Genomic DNA, 11266 nt, shown 5'->3' with positions numbered 1-11266 from the left:
AGTATGATAGAACAAGTAAATAATGAAATGGAAAACAAGGAAACGGAACCATATTACAAGTAGACTGCTTGTAATAGCAGTAGTACATATGTTTGACAACAAGATCACGTGTTTTAGTGTGGGCGCCCTGGGCATTTCTTACTACGCTTGGTGTGACCTTCTTGGTTACATAAACTACATTTCTTTCCAGACCGCAGACCATCAATCTCCGTTCGGATCCGCACCGATTGTCCCGTATCCCCACATTTTTTCTTTAGTGTTTTCAACGACTCTTCCGGCACTAACTTTCCATACCCCTGCCAAGGTACGGGTAAGTCGTAGTTTCAGTATTCAGTTGGTTCCAACGGATAAATTATTGGCCTGTACAAGTCCTGCATTGTTTGGTTCTTATGGAAATGTTCGATGAAATGCTCCCAACTCAATCCATGTGTTATACAACCCGCCATTGCATGGGAGCACAACATGTGATAGGTCGCCCATTTTCCACAGGTGCACGTACGGTCATTGAGGTTGACAACCTGGGTTTTACCTCCCTTTACCATCCCCTTAGCAGTTGTGTACTGATGTGTTAGTATTTTCATAATCCCGCGGAGACGATGGAAAGTAATAACTGTATGTCCTGTTGCCTTCCTCCGAATTTTTGCTAACATAGCGGCGGAATGTGCACATAACTGTTGCCCCTCTTGTAGACCGTCATCCACTATGTTTCGATATTTATCTACAATTGTGACCACCTTGTAGAAGAGGTACTCCATCATTGCTGTTACTGGAAGAAAACGAGCCCTCCTTATGTTGCCATTGAAGACCTCAAGCATGTTTGTGGTTGTTTGACCGTAGCGAACACCACTATCGTGGGAAAGTGTCCACCTCTCCACGGGTATTGTAGCAAGATATTGTAGGGCGGTGGGGGAAATTTCACCAATCCTTGACATATATGCGTCGTGCTTTGAGACTTGTGTGGTTCTTCCAGCTTTCCACATTAATTTTTTTAGTTCACCACCCGGGTGATGACTGTAAAAGTTACTTCTTACATGGAGGAGACAAAACCTATGGATGCCGAGTGGCTCAGCAAAACCATTTTGAGGGTCTCGTAGGGCAGAGATAATGCTGGCAGCACGGTCAGAAATGATGCAGACGCCGGTCCGTTGCCGGCAGACATGTCTTCGAAGACGCTGCAAAAACCAAGACCAGTTCTCGTACGTCTCCTCATCAACCAAGCCATAACAGAGAGGGAACGGGTGGTTGTTCGAATCAACACCTATAGCAATAAGCAGCTTGCCCCTATATCTTCCTTTCAAGAATGTCCCATCTATTGAAATCACAGGACGTGCATGTTGGCACCCGTCCATCATTGCCTTTAAAGACCCAAAAATCCGCTTGCAGACGGACGTGCCCCGCTCCTTAGCATGAGGGACATCATCGAACTCAGTAATGGTTCCAGGATTTGTCTTCATAATGGCTGCCATGAACATGGGTAGAGCTTGGTATGTTGTAGCCCAACTGCCATACACTTCCTCAATTGCTATTTGCTTCCCTCTCCACGCTTTCTTGTACCCCACTATGTGGTTGTGCTCGTTGTTGATCAGCGGGATAATGGTTTTAATGGGAATTTATGGTGTATCTATTACCTGTTTCACATAAAATAGTAAATGTCAAAAAAATTTCGGCCTTAATAAGTAGCGTTTGCTAAAGATTTACTTAGAAGTGGTTTTACAATCTGCGCAATCATCCTTGCAGATAACTTCTTGTGATCTTGTAACGGCTGATCAACCATGCATTTGTGTTCCTCTCTATTAACATTAATCCGCCAATACCCAGAATCATGCATGAAAGCAGCCCTCATCCTCCAGTTACATCCCTCATCCCGACACTGTACAATGAGCTGTTCTTTGTTACTCCTTGTAGTTTTATATGTACGATAAGTGTTAATATGTGCACGCCTCACTGCTCCCAAGAGCGTTGCTTTGTCACGGTAACACATTCCCTCACCCAGTTCCCCCTTGTCGAGGTCTTCATCAGCATATATATCATTAGGGTTATCTATGTTGGTGGGGTGTATTGCTCTATGCGAAACCATGGAACCCTTGGAACATGATGTTCTTCTCGAACTATCGGAAATATATTGGAAATTTCTTCATTTCTCTCTGGATGTCCTTCACCATCTTCGGTGGCAGAAGATTCGTCGTCATCATCATCGTGAAGGTGAAAATTATCCTCACTTGATGAATTGGCTACAACTCCATCTGCCAGCAGGGCTAACCGCTGACCTGAACCTCTTCCCACCACACCACTTTCATAACTAGCCCCCCTTGAAACCCTCCACTGTATTGACTATTTTCCCCTCCATACCCTCTACCATGTTAAGTAGTCCCCCCTCCATACCCTCCACCATATTGACTACTCCACCCTCCATTACCTCCACCATGTTCAATAGTCCCCCCTCCATACCCCTCACCATATTGACTACTCCCCCTCCATACCCTGCACCATATTGACTACTCCCCCTCCATATCCTCCATCATATTGTATACTCCCCCCTCCATACCCTCCAATATATTGACTACTACCCCCTTCATACCGTCCACCATGTTCACTAGCCCCCTACCAGACCCTCCACCATGTTGTGTCATCCTCCCTCCATACCCTACACCTTGATCAAAAAGTATATTTGACCACAGTGGCTGTACATCACCACTGTATGTTGTTGTTGTTGGTTGTGACCCGAAATTATGTTGGAATGAGTAAGGGTCATCAACAACAATTTCTTCTGTTTCGATGAACAAAGAAAATCTCCTTGAACGTTTAGCAACATGGCATGAACATTTAACATGCGTGTAACATCATCATCACATAAAATATCCATTTGATAAAAACCTTCAACTAGGTTGTACTGACCAAGATATGGATACTTAAACTCAATTTTAAATTCCACTGATACGAACTAATGTTCATTAAATTATACACGACACTTTTAAGCTCATTGTAAGTGGTACCAAACCTAATAAATATCATTTTTTTGGATCGATAAAGTAATTGATATTACTACCATCTCTAATAACTACTCCACCCTAAAAAAATTTGACGTTCACGTGGCCTTCCATCTCCCTGCGTTGAAGACAACATTAACAGTTAGGAAACCAAAGTCAAGATTGTACATGTAAACAAACATACATGTAATGTTGGCATACCTTTTTCGACAGAGGAGTGTTATACAAGTATGAACGATATTATTTTCCTAAAGATTTAGGAACTTAGAATTGCCGTATGTTTTGAATACATTCAATGTAGGAGGACACATATAAATAGGAATAGAAGCTGTAGGCTAGAGATAGCTAAACATTTTGAGAATTCGGATATGAATGCATTAATGATAGAATCCAATGGAGATTTTCGATAGGATTTTTGTTAAAGGGAAATCTACTATTTTTGTCCCATTTGGAAGATATGAAAGAGAAGATAAGATTCTTGAAATTTTCAACAAAAGCAAATGCTGTATTATGTTGTTTATGTTTTTTTTGTTTTTTTTATTTGAGTCCGTGATTAATAATTATATCTTACAAAATTATTTGGCATAAGTAATTGTCTTACTCATCGTCAGACAAAAAATAATCAGAAACATAATCAGGACCTGTAGCGAAATGATGATACATCATTGCAGTGTGGAGGTCGCCGTCTTCAGCATACTCCTTACTTCTTCTTTGTAGGTCTTTACGGTTTAAGCGCATCCTCATTCGATTCTCTTCCTCTCTAGCACGAAATAATGCTAATTCCAGCTCATGAGGCGTGTCTCACTGCATGTGTATGGCGCGTTGTTTTGGTATTCGCACTCCTTTCTGGACACATTGGCCCATACAACTGTTGAGACACCCAACACGCCATTCCCATTCCCTCTGCATCGTGATTATTGAACTTTCGGCGTAACGTTCATTCGGATCCATTGAGTACCTAAAATTTTCATCACAAAACCATTTCCTACCAATTGCTCGGTTAATATCACCAGGGGTATAACTCATTATGTTGTTGTTACTATATCGTGGAATTTAAATATCACAAGGGGTATAACACACTCTATTTATAACATAAAAGTAGGTGCAAAGATACAGCTCTTTATGCTTCCCATTAATGAGATGCAGTGTTGCATAACTTTATGTCATGTCAAATACTGTTTCACTATTTTTTGCAGGCTATCCACCATACCTTATCTTCTTGCTACAGTAAACGTCACTGATGAAAGTAATACAGCCAAGCATTAGACTATTCATGACACTTTCAAATTGCTAATAATTCATCATTCACATGTTGCAGTGTATTTCGTATAGTGACTAGTCACTTCTAAATAATTGATGCTGAATGCATGTTACTTCTGATAGGAATACGGAATGAAAATGAATGACTAGAAAATTAGGATTTTTCTATATAACCTATTAATCAAGATGTGAAACAAATTATAACTATCAATAGCATGTCTTCTAACACAAATCGCAACTGGTTGCTCATAGAAAGAGATGATGATTACCGTAGTCTTAGAGTTATTGATGCTAAAGAGTACTTTGCTGGTGTACGTCGCGAATGGGCTTATCGACGTGAAGAATATAACCGGTTGAGAGATGCCCTGCTTTCTATGGGTCTAAGAGTTCCAACTCGACATTCTATTGGCATATATTCTCAAGCGGGGGATAGTCCAACTTGGGCAGGATTTAGGAAAAAAGTTATTAGGGCCGTGACAAGTATTAGAAAGGAAAATAACCGAATGTTATTGCGTAGGAGTTGTCAGTACATGTATGAACTGGCGCGAGATTCTGTCCACGGCATTGGGAGAGAGCTTACAGAAGATGAGCAACACAGACTATTATAAAATGAGAACTACCTTTCCGATGATTATATGTCGGATGATTGACTTTGAATTATGTGCTCTCTTATTTTCTCCCTTTTTATATATTAAATTTGTTTACTTATGGGAATTAAAAAATGTATTTTATGAATCCTGTAATTATAAATACACTTATGAAGTCATAATTACTTTACGTGAACTGTCATTCACAGTAGCTTATGTCTTCTTAACCAATTCACTTATAAATACAAGGTCACAAACTCATGAAGTCACACTCCTATAAAATAATTATGTCTTCACTCCCAAACTTGGATTTATGTTTTTGCGGAAAAATAGCCGTTGTAGCGCACTACTGGAAGGGTATTGACGGGGGAAGGCGGTTCATCAAATGTCCCGACCGTGCTTACATTTACGAACGTTGGATCGAAGAGCCACTTGAACCCCGTGCAACAGTTTTCATTGAAATCCTTAGGGAAGAAATTACCAGAGAGAATGTAGCCCACTCTGCAGAAATTTGTGAGCTGCAGCGCGAAATTGAGGAGTCAAAAATGGAATTGCAGAGAATGAAGGCGTTCATCGAGTCCCATACCTGGAACCTCAATGAGGATGATGATGACTCCGACGATACAGATGAATGATTCAGTTCATATATTTTCTGCTCCTAATATTTGTATTTCTGCATCATATCCTTTATATTCCTGTATCGTGTTATTATTATGTATCGAACCAGGCACAGTTTTTCAACTGTGTTTTATTATGTACCTTATGTTATGTTATGGAATTGTGTTTCAAGTTAAGTATTCATTTTCAACAAATTATGTTTTTATCAATTTCATATTAAGGCTCAAAATAGCCCTCTACCACATTTTCACACTTCGAATATTACCTTATTAGTTCCAACTAATTTAATATATTTTTTAAATGAAATATAGATTTTAATAACTATATTATTAATAAAAAAATTAAAATATATTACTAAGTAAAATATTTTACTAATTAATATTACATAATTTTTATAACTTAGTAATAATATAAATACAAAGTAATATAATATTAGTTCCAACTAATTTAATTACTATTTTTGGAACAAAGTAATGGAAATGTAATTTGAGAAAAATTGACACCCAATTATATTTTTATCAATTTCATACTAAGGTTCAAAATAGCCCTCTACCACATTTTCACACTTCGAATATTACCTTATTGGTTTCAACTAATTTAATATATTTTTTAAATGAAATATAGATTTTAATAACTATATTATTAATAAAAAAATTAAAATATATATTACTAAGTAAAATATTTTACTAAGTAATATTACATAATTTTTTTAACTTAGTAATAATATAAATACAAAGTAATATAATATTAGTTCCAACTAATTTAATTACTATTTTTGGAACAAAGTAATAGAAACGTAATTTGAGAAAAATTGACACCAAATTATATTTTTATCAATTTCATATTAAGGTTCAAAATATCCCTCTACCACATTTTCACACTTCGAATGTTACCTTATTAGTTCCAACTAATTTAATATATTTTTTTAAATGAAATATAGATTTTAATAACTATATTATTAATAAAAAAATTAAAATATATATTACTAAGTAAAATATTTTACTAAGTAATATTACATAATTTTTTTAACTTAGTAATAATATAAATACAAAGTAATATAATATTAGTTCCAACTAATTTAATTACTATTTTTGGAACAAAGTAGTAGAAACGTAATTTGAGAAAAATTGACACCAAATTATATTTTTATCAATTTCATATTAAGGCTCAAAATAGCCCTCTACCACATTTTCACACTTCGAATATTACCTTATTAGTTCCAACTAATTTAATATATTTTTTAAATGAAATATAGATTTTAATAACTATAATATTAATAAAAAAAATTAAAATATATATTACTAAGTAAAATATTTTACTAAGTAATATTACATAATTTTTTTAACTTAGTAATAATATAAATACAAAGTAATATAATATTAGTTCCAACTAATTTAATTACTATTATTGGAACAAAGTAATAGAAACGTAATTTGAGAAAAATTGACACCAAATTATATTTTTATCAATTTCATATTAAGGCTCAAAATAGCCCTCTACCACATTTTCACACTTCGAATGTTACCTTATTAGTTCCAACTAATTTAATATATTTTTTAAATGAAATATAGATTTTAATAACTATATTATTAATAAAAAATTATTATATAAATTACTAAGTAAGATATTCTACTAAGTAATATTACATATTTTTTTTAACTTAGTAATAATATAAATACAAATTAATATAATATTAGTTCCAAGTAATTTAATTACTATTTCTGGAACAAAGTAATAGAAACGTAATTTGAGAAAAATTGACACCAAATTATATTTTTATCAATTTCATATTAAGGCTCAAAATAGCCCTCTACCACATTTTCAACTTCGAATGTTACCTTATTAGTTCCAACTAATTTAATATATGTTTTAAATGAAATATAGATTTTAATAACTATATTATTAATAAAAAAATTAAAATATATATTACTAAGTAAAATATTTTACTAAGTAATATTACATAATTTTTTTAACTTATTAATAATATAAATACAAAGTATTAGGAGAAGAATATTTTCTATTAGGCAATTTAAAGAAAAATAGAAAGAAGAGGAAAATATGAGCGGATAAGAAAGAAGAAGGAAAAAAGAAAGAGAAGAAGCGGAAGAGAGAGAAAGTCGCCGGAGAAGGAAGCGGAAGAAGCCCAGGCCAACCGGCATTCTTGGAGGAGGAAAGAAAGCAGAGAAACAAGGATTCCTCGCAGCAACAGGCGTTCACCGCCCGGATCCCGCAGCAACAGGCGTTCACCGCCCGGTTCCCGCAGCAGCATCAGGCGTTCCTCTCAGTCTCTCTCTCTCTCCCTCTCTCTCTCCTCTGTTATTACAGTGCATTCTCCGAATTTTGTTCTGTTTATTTCAATAATTGCTACGATTTTTTGTGTTTATTTCTATAATTGCAACGAAATTCTGCCTTAGAATTAGTTCGTAAATTTTGAAATTCTGCCTTATAGCAATCCAAATTAAGCCTTATAATTAGGTCGTAAATTTCAAAATTTAATTATGTTATAATTATGCCTACATATGGTTTGTTAATTAAAAACGCATGATTGGTTAGATCGATTTTTAGAAATTTTATACCTTATAGTCTGTACAATTATGTTAATTTTTAGAAATTATTGTAATTTAAGATTAAAATTTAATTACCTATTTACAAATAATTAATAATTATTTGCTTATATTTATGCCTACCGTTAAATTTAATAAATTGCTAAAATGTAGTTAATCAATTATATATAAAATGCTTAAATGTAATTAATAATTATTTGCTTATATTAATTGCTATCACCAAAATAATTAGTTCGTACATTCATTGGATGACAGGCTTGTTATACTGAGTTTGTTGATTGGCTTTTTGGATTGGGAATGTGATAATATAGCGGAAATGCTGCCCATTTTTTTTAGATTTTACAATGCCTTATAGCAAGTTCCTTTCTTTTGCAGGATTAAATGGCTGGACGACAACTTATCAACCCGAGACCAATTGAAGGGGATTTACTTAATCAACAGAACAAACATAGTTCACAGCTTGTGTGGGATGGCACGGTACACATTTTTTTCCCAATATCCGTTATAATTTACAAAAGTCTTGATGCGTATTTTAAATGCATAATTATACATTTACTTGTAGGGTAATGATGATCATTTACGGCTACGTTCGAATTTCAAAACATACTGGGATTATATCGAGGCGAACCCTCTACCATAACGTATCCACGATGCCGTAAGAGAAGCTGGTTTAATGGGTGTTCTGCTAACCGAGAGTATGAGATATGATGCTGGGCTCATATCCGCTTTTCTTGATCGCTGGTGCCCAGAGACTCATACTTTCCATCTCCATTTTGGCGAGTCCACTGTGACATTGGAGGATGTTTACTACATATTGGGCCTAAGCAGTGTCGGATGTTCAGTGTTACCTATTGGAGGGGATGTAGGTGCATCTTTACTCCATGAGCTTCTTGGTGTTACCCTAGATCCAGAGTAAGATATGGATGTCATAAAGAAGGGTGAAATTAAGATCAGTTGGTTGGTTCGTCAATTTGGTGATTGTTCACGTTTACACTCTTCTGCTGATCATGACTACGAGCGTGAGCTCCTGTACCACACACGTGTGCACTTGCTTCTGCTCATTGGCTCTACTATGCCGAATTACAGTGGTTACCGCATGCCTTTGAACATCCTCCCATTTGTTCGGCACGTGGAACACATCAGTTTTACAGCTGGGGAAGTGCATGTCTGGCTTATCTTTACCGACGCTTGTGCTCCGCCAGTATTGGATATAAGACGGAGCTTTGTGGGTCCATGACTTTATTACAGGTACATATCCACACTACAACCTTCATGCATACTATTATATACATGATCCATGCTTCATACTTAATATTATATGCGTACATGTTTGGATCTATGACCATTGTACAACCTTAGCTCCGATGCAGCGAAATGTTTATTTGATGCAGCATCCCCGTGCTCTGAGGTATGCTACATTCTTACTAATTTTTTGATTTTCACAAATATTGCAACCATGTCGTTAACACAATACATTTTGCTCTAGGTGGATGGTCCCATTGAATGCTACGACTGTGCAGACACATTCGTTGCGCGAGATTTGCTATGACCTAGATACCATGTCCGATGATTCTTTCAGTTGGAGGCCCTACGAGGATTGCGCGGATGAGGCACGAGACATCCCTGCGCTTGAGCTATCACTTATGAGTGCACCTTCTCCCCTTTTTTACTTGATATGGGTGGAGTGGTGCTACACTGATAGGGTCACTAGACAGTTTGGCTACTTGCAGTAGGTCCCTACCGACTCTCCGCTCGGAGGCCATGATTATTTCCATAGGGGTCAGAGAGGATGGTCTTTGCAGTTTGATAGGATGCGTGAGCTGTGGGACTCACGCCACAGTGCAGTGCTTCAGCCACCAGCTTACAGGCGCACTCGGAGACCTATGTGCGCAGTTCAGTATCCTTAGTGGTTCGATAGAGTCACAAGGCGTTTCATGATCAACCCTAGGATGTGGAGGGGCCAACTAGGCTTCCAGGGGTCGCAGGGATACCTACCCGTGGCTGTAAGATTTATATTCTTAAGTAAACTACCTCCGTTTTTCTTCTTTATATGAGTTTATGTTCACACTTTTACATGTTGTCAATGCAGGACGAGGGCTTGTCCGCTTCCTACCACCAGATTCGGGGTTCGGGCGTGGCTGAGGATGATGCTACTGTGGATGAGGCACTTCAGGGTTTACATGGCATATTAGATTCCATAGGATTCACTTTTCTTTCATAGAGGCCCCCGCATCCACCTCCTGCTACCCCACGTACTAGCGGTTCTCATGCTCGTAGGCCACGTACTGCTTCTCTTCATGTTCCAGTAGCTCCTTTGGATGGTTGGGAGCCTTGGCCTCGCCCATCAGTTGGTGTGGGTTCTTCTCTATATACCTCATCTGCATCAGGTTGGGAGCAAAGTTCCCCGGGGCATGGACATACTGAGCCTACCTAGGACCACTACGTTCAGGGAGAGGGATCCTCTAATATATCTACTTGGGGTCATAGTTCCCAAGTCCATGATGCTGCGGGCTCCTCGTGGGGGCAGATATCTCAGAGCCATGCTGGTGCTACATCTACTTTTGGCCACAGTACTCAGATCCCTTATTTCGGCACATCTACTATGGGCCACAGTTCTGAGAGCCCTTATGCTGTTCCTAGTGCTTGGGCTGCTGGATCCACTTGGGGCCATTCTACTCAGAGTGATTATGGTCATGTGGTTCAGGCTTTTCCACAGCCTACCTACAGTTTTCCACCCGAGACTAGTGGTTCGGGATTTTTTTTCAGACCCCGTCTAGGGGGTTTGACCCTTGGTTGGTACATGACACCTCCGCACAGAGCTTCGAGCAGGGGCGTCAGATGCATACACCCCATCAGATGCAGGAGGAAGTTATGGGGGATGACAGTGATGAGCAGGATGACGCTAGTGAGGAAGCTGATACTCTTGTGCATGTGAGGCAGCAGCCCCGTAGAGCAGTAAAAGGGAAAGGGAGGCTAAGCCACACCGGCGGGAGGTTCTGTGGCTGATCAGTACTGTTGCTCATGTTCCCATCCTTCTCATCTTTATTATGCCATGTTTTCAGTTTGTATGCAGTTTAGACTTTACTTTATTAGTTATGGTCACTTTCGGACTTGTTGTATTTTATTATGCCACGATCAACTCACTTTCGTTCCCGATATTAGTATTCAAAATGCTTTCTAAACTAGCTCCAAATGGTTCAGACTTAAACAATTTAAAACTTGATCCAAATGAAAATAATGTTACAAGGGA

The 11266-nt window shown here is 37.6% G+C and overlaps 1 protein-coding gene across 1 annotated transcript; it reads right to left on the bottom strand.

Moving 5' to 3' along the window:
* Positions 1-323: 323 nt before the first annotated feature.
* On the bottom strand, positions 324-1466 carry LOC141685615 (uncharacterized). The gene has a single exon (XM_074490710.1). It carries the CDS (start codon positions 1464-1466, stop codon positions 324-326), a length of 1143 nt encoding a protein of 380 aa, XP_074346811.1.
* Between the last annotated feature and the right edge of the window lie 9800 nt (positions 1467-11266).

The sequence above is a fragment of the Apium graveolens genome, chromosome 9 (genome assembly GCF_009905375.1).
Source record: "Apium graveolens cultivar Ventura chromosome 9, ASM990537v1, whole genome shotgun sequence".
NCBI lineage: Eukaryota > Viridiplantae > Streptophyta > Magnoliopsida > Apiales > Apiaceae > Apium > Apium graveolens.
This window is presented reverse-complemented; position numbering and strand designations above follow the sequence as displayed.

Coding starts and splice junctions, on each gene's coding strand:
- LOC141685615 (XM_074490710.1), bottom strand. CDS start 1,466: ATGGCAGCCATTATGAAGACAAATCCTGGAACCATTACTGAGTTCGAT.